Source organism: Moesziomyces antarcticus (assembly GCF_000747765.1).
Source record: "Moesziomyces antarcticus DNA, scaffold: scaffold_v10019, strain JCM 10317, whole genome shotgun sequence".
In the NCBI taxonomy this organism is placed as follows: Eukaryota; Fungi; Basidiomycota; class Ustilaginomycetes; order Ustilaginales; family Ustilaginaceae; genus Moesziomyces; species Moesziomyces antarcticus.
Window position 1 is genome coordinate 230832 of NW_014638991.1, and position 16211 is coordinate 247042.

At 62.2% G+C, this 16211-nt stretch overlaps 7 protein-coding genes across 7 annotated transcripts; 3 read left to right on the forward strand and 4 right to left on the reverse strand.

Annotated features, from left to right (window-relative positions):
- Nucleotides 1-99: 99 nt before the first annotated feature.
- Nucleotides 100-1934, reverse strand: PAN0_019d5812 (peroxin-3; the record flags this gene model as incomplete). Its single annotated transcript, XM_014798746.1, has 2 exons — nt 100-1702; nt 1768-1934. The coding sequence occupies 2 exons, from the start codon at nt 1932-1934 to the stop codon at nt 100-102; spliced, it is 1770 nt and encodes a 589-aa protein (XP_014654232.1).
- A 595-nt stretch (nt 1935-2529) lies between these two features.
- On the forward strand, nt 2530-4131 carry PAN0_019c5813 (ACBP-domain-containing protein; the record flags this gene model as incomplete). The annotated part of the gene is made up of 1 exon (XM_014798747.1): nt 2530-4131. One exon carries the CDS (start codon nt 2530-2532, stop codon nt 4129-4131), a length of 1602 nt encoding a protein of 533 aa, XP_014654233.1.
- Nucleotides 4132-4268: 137 nt separating this feature from the next.
- Nucleotides 4269-5585, reverse strand: PAN0_019d5814 (uncharacterized protein; the record flags this gene model as incomplete). Its single annotated transcript, XM_014798748.1, has 1 exon — nt 4269-5585. One exon carries the CDS (start codon nt 5583-5585, stop codon nt 4269-4271), a length of 1317 nt encoding a protein of 438 aa, XP_014654234.1.
- A 483-nt stretch (nt 5586-6068) lies between these two features.
- On the forward strand, nt 6069-7583 carry PAN0_019c5815 (uncharacterized protein; the record flags this gene model as incomplete). The annotated part of the gene is made up of 2 exons (XM_014798749.1): nt 6069-6228; nt 6301-7583. 2 exons carry the CDS (start codon nt 6069-6071, stop codon nt 7581-7583), a joined length of 1443 nt encoding a protein of 480 aa, XP_014654235.1.
- A 309-nt stretch (nt 7584-7892) lies between these two features.
- Nucleotides 7893-9977, forward strand: PAN0_019c5816 (molybdenum cofactor biosynthesis protein; the record flags this gene model as incomplete). Its single annotated transcript, XM_014798750.1, has 2 exons — nt 7893-9775; nt 9851-9977. 2 exons carry the CDS (start codon nt 7893-7895, stop codon nt 9975-9977), a joined length of 2010 nt encoding a protein of 669 aa, XP_014654236.1.
- A 41-nt stretch (nt 9978-10018) lies between these two features.
- Nucleotides 10019-11884, reverse strand: PAN0_019d5817 (uncharacterized protein; the record flags this gene model as incomplete). The annotated part of the gene is made up of 1 exon (XM_014798751.1): nt 10019-11884. One exon carries the CDS (start codon nt 11882-11884, stop codon nt 10019-10021), a length of 1866 nt encoding a protein of 621 aa, XP_014654237.1.
- Nucleotides 11885-12468: 584 nt separating this feature from the next.
- On the reverse strand, nt 12469-15505 carry PAN0_019d5818 (apses-domain-containing protein; the record flags this gene model as incomplete). Its single annotated transcript, XM_014798752.1, has 5 exons — nt 12469-12545; nt 12612-13036; nt 13115-13226; nt 13313-15398; nt 15479-15505. 5 exons carry the CDS (start codon nt 15503-15505, stop codon nt 12469-12471), a joined length of 2727 nt encoding a protein of 908 aa, XP_014654238.1.
- Between the last annotated feature and the right edge of the window lie 706 nt (nt 15506-16211).

A 16211-nucleotide genomic window follows, 5' to 3' on the forward strand; every position in this document is an offset into this window, starting at 1 on the left:
TCATGTGGAAGCATGTCTCATGGTTCTGCGACGGGAAACGATCGAGTGGGTGGACGTGATGATGGATGGACGGATTAAGATTCGAGCAGGAGCGTACAACTACATGGGCGACCAGGCTGCATATAAGACGGCGGAGAAAGCCCGGAGCTCTTTGGCGTCGGCAAGGACCTCGATGTACTCGTTTGGTACGCCGCGAATAGCCATCTGACTTTGCCTCGAGACGAGGGGGAAGAGGGAGGCGAGACGAACACGCTTGCCGTGCTGCATCTCGTCCGTGATCTCTTGGAATCGCGACTCGAGTGCGGACAGTGGCTCCACCTGGACGGTCGAGTCGGTCCTGCCGGACTTTTGAACGCCAAAGGTGGGGCAGAGACTGTCGAAAAAGGTTTCAAAGACACGGTCGAAGCAGAGGGAGAGGATGGTGCCAAAGTCTTGGGACTCGATGATGTCCTTTGTCTCGTCCAAGAGGGCTCTGAGCTTGTCGTTGGTGGCGAGGGCGTAGATTGCGGCGTCGCCATCGAGTGCGCCTGCCCCGACGAGGACGTCTGCCTCGTGGTCTGTGGAGTTGGGGAAGAGGACGTCGAGGAAATGGGAGCGCTTCCAGGCGGGCTGGTCAGCGGTATTGGTGGCGTTGGCGGATGGCTCGTGTTCGATGATGAAACGGGCATCGTTGACGAGAGCCTTGAGGTCGGTCAAGGAGAGCTGTGCCTTGACGGAGAGGGGCGAGAAAGTCCTGGCGATGGCGTCGGCGACGCGATCTGACAAGGCGTTCCAGCCTCGGTGGAGGAACCACCAGCTAAAGGTGAGGTAGAGGCGCTCGGTGTCGTGGTCAAGCACACGAGACGAGTCGAGATGGGATGCGGATGCGAGGACGGAGGGGTCGTCGGATTCGCGAGCGAGCGCCTCGACGGAAGCGAGATAGGCGAATCTGCCGATGAGGTTGAGCTGGATGTGTGTCTGGAGGGTGAGGAGGACGACGCAGTAGAGCGAGGTGATGGCGCGGGTGAAGGAGGTGAGCTTGAGATCGTTCCAGAGACGGAGCTTGGCGTGCCTGTCTGCGATGATCTTGGAGCGTTGCTGCTGAGCATCGACATGGGGTTGTTCCGAGGATGGAGGAAGGACGGCCGATACTGTTGGCGACGACTGGGTTTGCGCGAGCTGCTCTGCGTCGTTATCGGTTGTGGTTTGTGGCGAACCAGTGGGTTGTGCGTCGGGGGACTGGGCTGGAGGGAGCTGTTGCGTCGCCCCTGGGACGACAGGAGCGTCGGGAGCAGCTTCGAGGCCATTGGCTTGCGCAGCGTCCGTGGAAGGCTGCGAGGACGGCGCAGGCGCGGGTACTACGCCTGGAACAAAAGTCTTTGCGAGTGGGTTAAGTTGGGGCGAAGGAGCGTCTGGATGAGGCAAGGTTTCAGGCGTTGGTTGAGGTTCGGAAGCCGGGAGCTGAGCTGTTTGCGACGGCTGTGGATCCTGCTGATCGGAGGCTGAAGCGGCTATCGATGCTGAAGGAGCTGGTTCGGCTGCTGAAAGTTGCGGTGCGTCGGAGGTGATCGTGGTTGGAGCTGGAGGTGCTGCTTGCGAGCGCAAGCTTTCGGTGAGTTGTTCTACGTCATGTTTCGCAAAAAGCTGATCGCCTAGGGTTGGGAGGAGTGCGAGGACGGTGAAGGTACAATCCTCCTGATTTTGCGCGAATCTTCGTCGGAGGCTGTTGTCGAGCGGAGAGGTCAGCAAGCTGTGTAGGAAGCTCGGGAGATGTACGAAGAAGCTTACTTTTCCTTTGCATTCTTGTCGTTGACGAGCTTTTCTTGGATCTGCTGGAACTTGGAGATGGCATACTGCGAGAGGAGGTAGGCGCCGCCCACGAGGCCGCCGGTGACGACGAAGAAGTTGGAGTGGGACGAGAGGTATCTGGACGTGCGTCTCCACCAACTTGTCATGTTGGGAGGGTGTCTTCGGGGCTGGATGTGGATGTCGAAGGCGATGAACGAGGTGAGGGGAGGACGGATGGCTTGGGCGGGGTGGGAAGGAAGGAAGGAATGCAGGAAAATGGCCGTGCGGACCTGGCCCTCCTTGGCTCCACCAAGAAAGCCTTTCGTGCGGCAATTTTGTGGGATTTTGGATGTCGGATAAGTTAACCGGCTACGACTGGAAAGCGCCGCGAGTTGAAAGCCGGAATGCTCTGCTTTCTGCTGCACTCGGAGGGTCTCTGAGAGAAAGAGAGAGAGAGTTACGCGCTGCCGACGCGTCTCGCCGAGGATTCCAACCGGAAATCAGCGAGAAATCTCCGCCGGCGCTGAGCCGAGAGGAGCGAGCGAGCTGAGCCAGCAGGCGTCGTCGTCGTGTGGGGTTCGACGCTTCTCCACTCGCTCGCCAATGCCCAGTCACCACCATCCCCGCCCACCTTTCTCATCAACAGACACGCCGCCACCACCGCCACCACCACCACCATCCAACAAGCTCTTTCGTGTCGCTCTCGTCTCCTCTCCCCCTTGACCCCCGAGACCACCTACGCTGCCACCACCTTCGCCCACCATGAGCAGCGCAGACGTCATCGATGCGCTCTTCGTAAAGACCGTCGACATGGTCCAGTCGCTCCCCAAATCGGGACCAATACAGACATCCTACGAAGAGAAGCTCGCACTCTACAGCCTCTACAAGCAAGCCACCGAGGGCGACGTCCACTCCAAGCGTCCAGGCATGCTAGACATGCTCGGCAGGGCAAAGTGGGACGCATGGTCCAAAGTCAGCGGCCTGCCTCCTAGAGACGCAAAGCAGATGTACGTAGAGTCCATGCTCAGGATCCTCCGCCGCTTCAGCGATCGTCCACAGGCGGCCGCCCTCATCCAGGAACTCGAAAACTTCTCCGGTCAGGTCGCACAGCGCGTCATGGACGGCTCCCTGGCCCAGGTCGACTCCGACGACGAATCGCTCACCGAATCCGACACCGATGACCAGCAGCGTCTCGACCCAACCGGCCTCCACCAGCCTCCCTCGGGCCCTTCTCGACAGCAGCCGCCTCCGCCCCAGCTGCCCTCTCATCTCGCCCCCCATCCTCCTTCCGTCACGGGCACCAGCACCGCTGCCACCCGCGGCGGAGGCGCCGCTTCCGCCATCTCCACCCAAAGAACACCCTTGGCCTCCGAATCGGAACAAGACTCTTCCGACGACGATCATCTCGGCTCCCAACCAGGTCCATTCCGTAGCGTCGCACGCCATCCTGCCTCGCACGCCCCTCCCTCCATCCACTCGTACCGTCCTCAGCCTCGTCCAGGCTCCGTATCCGCCACCGAAGGCTACGCACGAGCTCCTCCCTCTCGCTCCAACGTGCCTACATCGTCGGTCCACGACGCATCCACGACGCTTCGACCGCGCGGCCCTCCATCGCTGCAGGGAGGCTACACGCGTCATACCTACGCGCCCCAATCCACCGCCGCCTCCGTCGCCGGCTCCAACTATCCTCGACAGCCTGAACCAGGCCACTACCAGCGCAGCACCTACGCCGCTTCCTCCGTCGGCGGTCGCTCCGTCGGCACCAGAACCGGGCCTGCACCCGTCTATCCACCTCGCCCGCCATCCAACGCCGGTTCCTCCCACCAACCGCCTCGTCCCGAGATGGAGATGGCGCTCCAGTCCATCCAAGCATCGCTCGCGGCGCTGCACGAGCGTCTCAATCGCGTAGAGGGTCGCGCTTCATCTGCAGCCGCCGACGATGCTCGCCATCCCAGCTCTTCGAACCAACCCGCCACAGCACGCCTTTATCACGCGCTCATGAACATCGTCGACGACGTTCGACAGCTCATCGGCCTCAACGCCGTCGCACGCGGGCCTCGCTCCGAAGCGCTCGCTCCCAGCTTCCTCGCCGAGGGTGGTGGCGCCACCAACCGCAGTGGCGCTGCTTTCCACCTCTTGACTTCGCCCGTGCGCGTCTTGGTGGCGCTCGTCAACCTGGGCGCTCGACTGGCTCTCGACATCATCAGCCTGGCGCTCGTGTCGAGCTTCTTTTTGTACGCCTTTAAGCGTGTGACGGGCCGAGGCGATCCGTTGCTCATGCTGCGCCTGCTCAAGCGCCTCCAACAGGCTCTCCTTCGCAGAGCACCTGCCTCTGCCAAGCAGCTGGTTGCTGAAGCTGTATGACGCTCACAACCTAGAGAAAATTGTCAAACACGATTCAAGGCTTGCGCCATCGCGCCCAAGCCGATCCACAAATTTCGACCCGAGTGCCAGACGAATGAGATTGCAAGTGAGAGGCGATGATGGTGATGATGATGAGGCTAAACTTTGAGCGCGTCGAGTTCCTTGAGCAGCTTGGATCGTTCGCGGTGTTCCTGGATGGCTTCCTGCTGCATCTCGGCCTGCTTTTCCTTCCATCTCCTCATCCTCCACTTGAGGCCGCGCTCGTTTGTGAGGTCGCGCGTCATGAGAAGCTCGACGGGCATGCGGTCGACGTCGTTGCGGCTGAGGCCGTCGGTGATGCGGCCGTCGCGCGGGTCTCTGGGTGCGTCGAGGCCGCCGTTGCGCGTGCTCGCAGGCAGCTCGCTCCAGTCGCCGCCACTCGCGGGACCTTGACGCGGGGCGAGGTCGAGGTAGTCTCGCCAGTGGAAGGAGAGGCCACCTTCCTGACGATGCGCCTCGATCGCTTCGCCGCTGGCCCAGTCGGATGCGGCCTTTGTGCGCATTCGGATGATCTCTGCTGGCGTGGGAGGCTGCGCGATGGGAGGCGGCTTGACGCGGCCCTGCTTGAAACCGGCATAGGTGCCGAGCGCGTCCGAGGGAGCCGAGGGTCCGGCTTCGTCCTGCTTTTCGGCATTGCGCTGGCTCCTCTCGTCTGCGAGGATTTGTGCGCGGAGTTCGGACTGGGGCGAGGTGATGCCCTTGCGTTCGGGCAGCAGCACGGGATCCTCGGGCCTCCACGGAGCCCAGGATTCGCCTTCGACGATGTTTCGGTCGCTCATGGACGAGTCGCGGAGCCTGCGCTTGCCCGGCAGAGAGGGCCAGGGTACTTCGACCTTTTCGAACGCCTTGCCCGTCTGGAGCAGCTTTTCTTCGGAAGCCTTGATGGTTGCGTATCGCTTCCAGACGTACATGCCCTTGCGCTTGTCGTACTTTGCTGCGGAGCGCGAGAGGCGCACGGCAAACTGGTCCGAGCCGGGAAGCTTGAGCATCACGTTGGAGTAGTGTACGGGACGCGGGATCTCTGTGACGTTGGGGCCGTAGCCCTTTTCGGGCGCAAGCGGGTCGACGAGACGCGGGATGATGTGTCGGATGGCCTTGGGAGCGAGCTTGTTCTTGTCGTCGACGTCGCGGAGCCAGAGCCAGTTCTTCTCCCTGTCGATGCGGACGACGATACCTTCGCCCCTGATCTTTTCGTCCGAGTCGAGACCTTCCTGCTGGCCGACGCGGCCGGATTTGAGCTTCACATGGTCGCCTGGCACGATGTTCCAGAACGGGATGCGGTCCTTGGGCTGGACGAACTTGGGAGTGTGTGCGGCGTGCGAGGGGGCTCGAATGGCGAACTTGGAGCCCTTGGTAGGTGGGTTGAGGTGGCGGAGGGAGCGCAGGACGCTGCCTGATGTGGCAGAGCCGGCCATTGTGATGACGACGTTGGCGCAGGCGTAGCCGTTGGTGGAGACGAGCGACGGAGAGACGTGGTGGTGGACGATGGTGCCAACGATGAGCTGAGACGGCGCTCAAGGCACTGATCGTGTAGCCGTCTCAAAATCTTTTCTGCCCTTTTCTTCCAGCGGTCGGCGTTGAATCTCTCTCATCGGGTCGATTCGGTGGGGGCCGGTGACATGTGAGGTCTAACATAAGCATCTCAAAAATGGGAATTGATCCGGCCGTAAAGTTGATGAACGGGTCTGCCGAGCGCGACCTTTTTGTTTGGCGGGGGGGACGCGCCCCAAAAGGATGATATGCAGACGGCAGAGGCGGCAGGGTCAAGAGTCGAGGGTCGAGAGGCGGTGGATGAAAATTGCGGCGCCAGCAGCTGCGGAATGCAACGCGGCTGTGGTGCAGTTTACAGTAGTTTGGCCAGTTCATGCCCGATTGGACGCCGCGGGATTGGGCTCGCCATGATCCAACACGACCGCTCTTGCTCTGGCTCTTGCCTCGCCAACCCGCTCTCCCCTCATCACATCCACATCTCCGCCAAGCACATCCACATCTGCGCATCCCTCAGCTTTCCTTCCGCCGACCAAAACGGCATGCCGTCTATAGAAGCCAGGCTCAAGTGTAAGTGCAGATAGATCGGTATGCGTTCGACACGCCAAACTTACCTCACCTTGCCTGCCTCGACTCCATCAGCTGCCAATGCAAACGCCGACGCTGCATCCAGCAGGAACGATCGCAAATCCGCCGACGCCGTCTTCCTCTCGGCTTCCAGCCTCACCCCGGAACTCAGCCGCGTCAATTCCACACCGCTCTCATCAGACGGCATCGATGCGCTCAACCTGCAGCCCTCAGCATCCTCATCCGCATCCGCCCAGCTAGCAGACTCGCCAAACGAGCCATCTCCGCTCACCGTCGCTCCGCCAAAACCTAGTCCCGCCGACACCCTCTATCCGAGCCCTTCCGGTGGCTTCGTTCCTTCGCCCGAAGAAGGTCAGGACTGGCGCCTCAAACCTCCCCCACCAGGTCGCAACATCCAAGCCGCGGCCGCAGCCGCAGCCGCTGCCGCTGCATCCTCATCTGCCGCCGTCTCAGCACCATCCACCGCATCGCCGCAATCTGCATCGCCTCGCCCCCTCTCTCCCGTAGCCGAGGGCGTCATCCGTCCTGTTTCGGGAATCAGTCCTGCCGCTGCCTCCAACACCTCCACGCCCACGCGCCCGCCATCGCTCCCTTCGTCCGACCACACTGCCGCAAAGATCGCAAGCGCGTCCTCACGGCGCAGCTCCCAGGCATCCACTTCAGTCGCTTCTCCTCAACTCCGACCCGCCTCCGGCTCCACAAGCTCACACCACCGCCTCAGCACTGCATCCGCCAGCTTGTCGCCCTTGGCGCCATCCTCGGCAGACGCAGCCGCCGCAGCTTCTCTCAAAGGCACCGACGACGCGCCGCATGAACCCGCTTCTCCCCAACACCAGCCAGACTCCAGCGCCCGGTCGAGCGTGCAGGCGCACCGCCCGAGCTCGAGTGCCAGCCACCACACTGCCAAGGCCATGGATGCGAGCGCCGAGTCGGTGCACAGCATCAAGGTGCGTGACTTTGCATTCCCAGTCGACGATCCGCGCCATTTCGGCGTCTGGCTCGACGAGCCTGAAGACTCGTCTCATGCGCACGACGCGGACCAGAGCCATCAAGAAGACGCCGCCGGCCACGACTTCTACATCGAGGGTGCCGAGGACGAGAACGAGTTTGACGGAGACGACGGCGACTCCGCCAGCGTGCCCGAGGGCGTCTACAACGTCCTGTACGAATTCGAGCCCGTCTCGGAACACGAACTCGCCGTGCAGCCCGGCGATGTCGTCCACGTCGTAGGATCCATAGAAGGCGGCTGGGCAATCGCGATCAGCAGCCACGACCCGAGCATAAAAGGCCTCGTGCCTGCAACCTATCTCGAATGGTCGGCGCCTCTGCCTGCATAAGATCATCTCGCGCCCAATCTTTATACCCGTTGATACTAGCATCTTGTATTCTGCCTATCCGCCTTGTACTCTGAAATTATCACCACAATCCCCATCTCTCTGCCGTGCATTTGGTGGATCTTTGGCCGACAAACTCCGCTCAAGGTATTGTTTGGTCGCGACCAAGACCCTGAGAAGCGCGCCAAAATTTAAAGCGTGGAGGCTCGTGCGTCGGCATCTTCCCACCGTGCCGCCGTCATCTTGCAACCTCTCACCACTTTTGTCGTTTCGCTTCGTCAAACCAGGCACTGGACGATCCTACTTGCGACCATGCCTTCTTTCCGCGCCGGCGTGCTGACCATCTCGGACACCGCCGCGGCGGATGCCACTGCCGACCGATCGGGCAGCATGCTCCAAGAGCATCTGACCACAGCTGGATACCAAGTCGTGCGCAGCGTGTGCGCGGACGACGTCGCTCAGATCCAGCAGCACGTTCGGCGCTTTGCCGACACCGAAGCTCTCGATCTGGTGATTACCACGGGCGGCACTGGCTTCGGACGTCGAGACAACACACCCGAGGCGCTCGAGCCGCTCATCACGCGCAAGACGCCCGCGCTCACGCATGCACTCACCGCGCACTCGCTCGCAAAGACGCCGCTCGCTGCGCTCTCCCGCGGTGTCACGGGCATCAGGAGGGCCGACAGCGGCAAGGAGACGCTTCTTGTCGCACTGCCTGGATCGCCCAAGGCAGTCAACGAGTGCATAGAGCTCTTGCTCGCCAACGGGTTATTGCAGCACGCGCTCGAGTTGCTCAGCGGCGGATCGGGCGAAACCAAGCACAAACAAATGCAGGGAAGCATGCATCGAAACGCCGATACCGCCACTGATACCGGCCATGCGCACTCCCACCACCACCATCATCATCATCATCATCATTGCGGGGGAGGCGGAGGTCTCCACAGCCACTCCGCGCCCAAACCACGGACGACTTCGGCCGACCATGCGGAGTTCCGCACCGTCGACCCTTCATCTGGTCCTTCGCTTCGACATCGCATCTCACCGTACCCGCTGCTCGAACTCGACGACGCGCTATCGCTCATCGCTCAGCACACGCCGGGCGCACCAGCCACCGAGACGATCGGCGTGAGCCCAGCGCTCATCGGTCATGTTCTGGCAGAAGATGTCTCGGCAGCCTCGGACCTGCCGCCTGGTCCAACCACTAATGTCGATGGCTACGCTGTCCCCGCCTCCTCCACCCCACCGGGCGACTACAGGGTGGTCACGCTAAAGACGCTGCAGCAGCGCGCGCTGGCAGACGGCGAGATCTTCCGCATCAACACGGGGCAGGGCCTTCCTGCCGGCACCGACGCTGTAGTTATGGTTGAAGACACGGAGCTGCTCGAGTCTTCCGACGGCGAAGAGGTGCGCGTCCGGGTGCTTGCCCAGGTAGACGTGGGTGAGAACGTCCGCCCACGCGCCTCGGACGTTTCCGCAGGCCAAGTAGTGCTACCGCGGGGAACGACGATCAGCGCGCTTGGCGGCGAGATCGGTACACTCGCCTTCCTTGGCCGCTCCTCGGCGCTGGTATACCGCAAGCCACGAATCGCCATCCTCAGCACGGGCAACGAGCTGGTCGACACCAGCTCTGCTCCCTCCTCGTCTACGTGGGGATTCAACGTGTACGACGCCAATCGACCCGGGCTGCACGCCGCCATTGCCGGTCTTGGATTCGAGGTGGTGGATCTTGGCATTGTGACCGACGATGTCCCCACCACGCTGGCTGCGCTTCGAAAAGGCATCGAGTGCGCAGACGTGATCGTGACCACGGGGGGCACGAGCATGGGCGAGTCGGACCTGCTCAAGCCGCTCATCGAACGCGAGCTGCACGGCCACATTGTATTCGGCCGTGTCGCCATGAAGCCCGGCAAGCCGACTACGTTCGCCACGCTTCCGGGGGACAAGATGATCTTTGCGCTGCCGGGCAATCCGGCTTCCGCACTCGTGACGTTCTACGTGTTTGTGCTGCCCGCTCTGCGCAAGCTTTCGGGTACACTGCCCACCAGCTCGGGCGCGAATGCGTGGAGTTTGCCACAGGTGGATGTGGTGTTGGGCAGCGAGATGCGGCTCGATTCGCGCGCCGAGTTCCACCGCGCCTCGGTACGCACCGGCACCAACGGTCTGGTCGCCACAAGCACGGGAAACCAACGCTCCTCGTAAGTTCAACTCCACCCACCGACACACTCCAGACTTGGCAACGAAACTGACTTTTCTCTTTTTTGAATGCACAGAGGGATGCACAGCATGTCAACAGCCAACGCCCTCATCGCGCTTCCTCCGCTTGCGCCCAATGCAACCGTTCGCTCGCTGCCCGCCGGCTCGCGGGCTAAAGCCATGATCCTAGGCTCCATCCTCTGACCGCTCTCGCACAAGCAACGACAAATGCATTGAATTTCTTTTCAGAGCTGCTCGAAGAACGTGCGTGTCTGCGTATCCGCGTCATTGAGCGCCGTCTGACTCGGCAGACTGATCTCGCTCGCACCCGCGCTCGCACCGGAGCTGGTGCTGAGTTGTGTTGCCGCAGCCGGCGACGATGCCAGCTGCAGTGTCGGTCTTTTGACGGGTGTCGTCCACTCCAGAGGCTGGGTTTCGTCTTCCGCCTCGTCATCCGACAGGACGTCGAGCTCGTCGTCCGAGTCAAGCTTGCGAGTGGGCTTGGTGACGTATCGGTCGAGGCTGAGCTGCATGCCCGAGTTCTGCCTGCGTTCTTGTCGGCGCAGCGCGGCAACGACGCTGTCGAACCGGCCCGCCCCGCTCGCCGACGTGAGCGAGACGGGGCTCGCCTTGACCGTGCGCGGCGAATCACTCACCCGCCGCCGTTTGGATGCAGGTGTGCTGTCATGCGCAGCCTCGAGCGCCGCACCCGGCTCTGTGAGAAAGTCATCGTCGTCCGAAGTGGGCACCTCGCCAGCGCTGCCAATGGGATTTGAGAGATGCACAGCTTCCGTCGGGATTTGGGCAGCGTCGTCGTCGCCGTCGTCCCACGCAAGAGGCTGTGTTTCGTCGTCGCCTTCCGCAGGCCAAGCCAAGGGCAGCGTTTCCGACTCGTCCTGCGTCGCTTCTGCCGACGCTGCCGCGACCGGATCTGTACGCGTGCACAGCGGCCGATTCTGAACCACCTCGGACGGATTCTTGGTCCTCGATGCCGGGTGCAGAGCCGCGCGCTGGACCGGCATCAACTGCGTCTCGAGCGCATAGATCCTCCTGTTGGTCGTGGGCGATCTGAGCAGCGTCTCGGGCATCTGCTCAGTCCTTGCCGACGCGCGCCCTGTTGGCACTGCCTCAACCCTCTCGGCGAAGCTGGTGCGTTGCCGCGGCGCCGGCGGTCTCTTGCTCTTTGCTGCGACCGGCGAGGACCCTTGCATCCTCTTGTGCGCTCTAGACAGCTCGTTCTCCATCTGCCGCTTCTCCTGTTCGCGAACCACGTCGTCTTGGACACCGGCCATGCGCTGAAACAGCGCTAACTTGCGGTCGATGCTCTTGGCCCATGCGGGAGGCGTAAAGTTGGAGAGCGACTCAGCCATGAGTGTGGGCTGAAACGGAGACGACGGCGGATTTGGTTGGGGTCTTTTGCGCGGAGGTGTTCGCGGCTCAGCGGGCGGGAGCATTGGTTTTGGCGGACGTACGCGCTCGACGCGAGACCGTGCTCGGACGGGCGGCGAGCGTGGAGGCGCGTCGGACGGTGGTGTGGGGGGCGAGACGGGTGCTGGAGGTGTCGAAGACGTACTGGCACTGAGTGAGCGAGAGACGCTACCGAAGCGACCGCGAAGCAGACACGCCGCGCGTGCTTCCAGATCGTCGTCGTTGAAAGCGTCGTTGTTCGCACCCTGAAGCTCGGGTGGTGATCTGCGCACGCGGCTGACGGCCCCCCTCACGTCCGTGGAGCTTAGGCGCGGCCGATCCAGACTCGGCGAGGATGTATCTGCGTGTGATGTGCTCTTTGAAGGGCCTGCAGGGGCAGTATTTGGCGCAAAGAATCTCGACAGAGTCTGCTGTTTTGTGCTGTTTGACGGTGCGGGAGTGCGCGTCTGGGCTACGAGTCGCGATGGCACCAGCGTCCTGTTTGGCGGCTTTGACAGCGACTTCAGCGGCGTATGATTGGAGGACGGCAGGTTGGTTCGATCTGAAAGCACGCCTACGCGCGGTTTCGACGCCGAGCCTGCCGCGGCCGACGAGGACCTGATCCAACCGGTGGGTTTGACGGAGCTGCTCGTGGACGGCGAGGCGTGTCTGGCGTGCGGATGCGAGGAAGAATGTGATGGCATGGTGTGGCTTGTTCGTCGCCGCTTCCAGCCCGCTTGGGGACGGGATGCGACGCAAGGCTGTTTGTTCGTGCTGGGTCGAGGTGGTGTGTGAGAGAGAGAGAGGAAGCTTGAGGGTGGCACACTTGGCTCTGGCTAGTCGCGTGTCGCGACTCGAAGCGTGTGGAGGCAGTCGGACCCTTTTCCCGACGCCGCCGCTGCCGCGCACCGAAGCTGAGTCAAAAACCAATTCGCATCGATTTTCGATGTTAAGACGTACGAAAATCGGTAGTCTGCCGGGGAAAAAAGGGTGTCGGGCGAAGAAGACTCACTGCATCTGCCCCTCATCGCATGGACCGGTTCCTTCTCGCTCGCTGACGTTTGACACTGCTCTCGACGCATGTTGATGCCAATGACCGGCACACCGAACAGGTCCTGAACCATCTCACCGTGCGATCGCGGGATGTGAAGATGAAATGAGACGGGTTGCAAAGCTCGCGCGAGCAGCACGAGCCAAGACAGCAGTTCTATAGTACATGTGATGAGATGCGGTCAAGTGTGGAGCGCCAGCACCTCTTTTCGACACCCATGGTGTGCAGCGGGAGACATCACTTTGCTGGGGCCCAAAAGTATTTGAGTGCGCCGGGGATGCGTTCGCCCGTTTCGGCCTCGGTGATGGTTTTGCCTAGCGGAGATGAGGATTGTCAGCCATCGCATCCGACCTGCACGTACGCTACTTTCGAGAACTTACCTCTCCACACCAGCCTTCCCCAGGCCTTTCCGTGGTTTCCGCCGTCCTTCAACCTGACCTTGGTGATCTCCCAGTAGCACAGGTGGTCTTCGTCCTTGAGCGGCTTGTCGCCCTTGGCGTGCATCTGTGTGAGGTGTTTCTTGAGATTCACATCGTGCGGCACATCCAAGCCCTTGGCGGCCCAACGACGCTGCCTCACACGCGCACCCACACCGTCCTGCGGCAACGTCGAAAGCAGCTGGTACAGGTTCTTGTGCGGCTGCGCACTCCTCGCCAGCGTAGGAGGCAGCGACGCCTTGGCAAAGTGCGACGTCAGCACATCCGAAGAGCTCGACGCCTTGGACGACGATCGTGTCGCCTCCGCAAATAGTGCTAGTGTCCGGCGCAGCATCTTGTCGATTCCCCTTGGCGATGATTTGCGTGCTCTAGCCCCGGTCAAGATGGTGATGAGAAGAATGGTGGTGGTGCTTCACCAAAAAGTCCAAAATTGACTCGCCGCCAACCTGGAATCCCAGAGTCGCGTCACGTGACCCTCTCCACCACCATCCTTCCCCCTCATCCCCCTTCTCGCCATGCCGCTTCCTCGACTTTCATTGACACGTGCCCACGGATCCACTCAGAGACATTGTGGAAGCAAACATGAGATCATTACGACAAAGGAGAACTAGAGTACAAGTTGGAATCAATTGGTCAGGCCGCACCTGCGTTGGCAGCCAGAGCCGCCGCGCCAGCGCCCTTGAGCATCATGGCAGCGTCTCTCGCGCGGTCACCGCCCGAGGCGCCATCGCTGGTACCGGCGCCTCCCGAGCCTGCGTGCCCCTCCTGGAGCAGCTCGCAGAGCACGCCGACGACGGCGTCCACCTCGTCGGGCGCGATGCCGCCGCATCCGGCCGCAATGAGCCGGCGGTAGGCGGCCATGGTCTTGCCGGTGCCCTGCTCGCGTGCACGCGAGACAAACATGTCGACGAGCTCGCTGCGCTTCTTCTGCACCTCACCCAGCTGCGTCTTGAGCTCGGCGATCGCCGTCTTGACGTCCTTGCCCTCAGGCAGCGCATCGAGGCACTTCTTTGCCTCGTGCTCCGCATCGCCCGCCGCCGCGCCATCAGGCTGGTTGGCCGCCGAGCTGGAGGAGAGAGCACCGGGCTCGAGCCCCGCCTGCAGACGTGCGCGCTTGATGGCCTGCTTGCCCTCGGCCCAGCGGCGCTCGAGGTCGTCGCGTGTGCGCTTGTTGATGCCGTGCTTGAGCGCGAGCTGGAGCGAGTCGACGCGCTTGAGCTCGTCGTCGACGCCCTCGGCCTCGTGGTGCAGGCCCTCGGCCACCTTGGCGCTGTCCTCGATCTCGGTCTGGATCTGCTTGAGCAAGCCGTGCGCCTGGGTGAGCTTCTTGTCGGCGGTGTGGATCTCCGAGTCGTAGCTGTCGGCGAGGCTGTGGAGGAGGTTGCTCATGAGCGTGACGGCGCGACCGGCGGTGCGCTGGCCTGCCTCGGAGGTGTGGAGCGAAGCGGTGGGCAGCACGGGCAGGCCGTCGGCGCCGAGCTCGATGCCTGCGGGGCCGGTGCGCGAGGGCGAGGATCGGAAGCGCTCGTCCTCGATGATGTAGTCCTCTGCATTCTTGCCCTCCTTGTTGCGGATCTTGGGATCGGCGCCGTGCTCGAGCAGCAGCCGCACGAGGCGCTTGGATCGTGCGCGCGCGGCCATGGTAAGCGGCGTCTCACCCTCGTCGTCCTGGAAGTTGAGGATGTCGGCGAGCTGGTCGCCGTAGTCGGCGAGACGGTTGATCATGGTCTCCATGTAGTAGCGCGCGGCGTGCGGTTTGCCTCTGCTGAGGGCGAGGTCGACGACGTGGTGGAAGACGGTGCGGTCGTTGCGGTCGATGTTGAGGATGGAACGATGGAGGAGCTCAAAGAGCTCGGGGAACTTGCGCAGGTCGTAGTTGTTGGAGAACATGGTGGCGCGCATGAGCGCGGTCTGCTGGTTGGTGTTCACGCGGAAGATGTCGGCGCCGGCCGAGAGGAGGAGCTTGACGACGCGGATGCGGCCCATGGCGCACGCCCAGTGCAGGGCGGTGTGCTCGTCGTCGTCGATGCTCATGTCCGGGTTGAAGTCGGGCGGAGGGTTGATGAGGAGCGAAGGCACGGTGGTGTTTTCGGTGACAAAGTAGTCGAGGATGATGTCGGCGTACCGCGCCTGGTTGGTGGCCTCCCTGCCGTTGTGGTGAGCCGCTGCCGCGTGGTGTGCAGCGTAAGGGCCGTTGGCGCGATCGGCGGGCATGGGGCTCGGAGTACGGGAGGAGGAGCTGATGTCGCTGGGGGAGGGGCTCATGCTGCCCTCGGAGGCGTTGTTCTGGGTGGCGCCGATGGCCTCGGATTCGGTCTCGATGCTGGTGGCGCGACGGGAGCGGCCGAGGGCGCCTGCGTCTGCGGAGAGCACCTTTTTGGAGCGGTTGGAGGTGGAGATGGTGTGCTTGGGAGCGGGCGGGGGCGAGTCTCTGGCGGAGGGGACGTAGGTGGTGATGGGGGCGAGGAGCGCCTGGATGTTGTAGCGCTCTGCGAGCTCGATGGCGATGTCGAGGGGGATCCATGTGCCCTGGTATTTGCCGTAGCCGCCCTGCACCTTTTCGTGGATGCCCTTCTGGATCTCGCGTTCGAGGACACGCGTGCGCTGCGGCTTGTCGAGGCCGACGACCTTGAGGATCTGGGTTGCGTTGAGCCAGCTGTCGGAGCGTCTCCTCATGACGGCGACGTCCTTGATGATGCACTCGTAGACTGGCACGCCCGAGTAGGTGGCCTGCGAGGAAGAGGAGCGGTGGGTCAGCCTCGTCTGCGGTGGAGATCGCGTAGGCAGCGATGAGGCGAGGAAGCACTTACCTTGAAGATGGTTTTTTCGGCGCTCATGGTGATGGCGCGTTGGCGAAGCGAGCTCGCGCGTGCGGTTGAAGTGGGTGTTTTGTCTTGCAGTAGCAATCAAGTCGGAAAGGGAAGAGACTGAGCGGAACGAAGGAGTGACGGAGTGGCGGAGTGACAAAGCGAGCGGACCAGTGGGACGAGTGGAACAAGAAGCGGATGAAGGATCAAAGGGAGGACGGCGTTCGTGTTGGATGATGCAGCTGGCAGGCACGCAGGCTCAGGAACCGTCGCAGCAGCGTGCGTTCGCCATCGGCGCCTTGGCCTCCCAGCCTGGCACTCACAGACTGGGGATGTCCGTGGTGTTAACTGGCTCTTTGCGCTCCAGTTTTCGTGACGCGACTCGAGAGGCGCTGCGGCCGAGTGTTGGTTTCCGGTTTCGCGTCTCGCATGATCAACCTAACATTGCACTCACAAGCGCATTTCGGCCGAAACAGTGCCACCGGATGTTCGAGCTCAGCCGCAATTTTGAGCTGCCTTTTTTTTATCTGCAACCCTGGTCAGCCGAGCGGGCGCTTTGATTTTGTTTTTCGGAAGGAAGGTTGACTGTGGGCCCAGCTCATGCGACTCGAAAAAAAAAGAGAGAGAAAATTTGGGCCTTTCAGGGTCGCGCTCTTTGGGCGGCTGCTGCTGCTGCTGCTGCTCGTTGGTCGAGGATGTGAAATGTAGTTGAGCAGCGGTCCACAGTCAAAGGCAG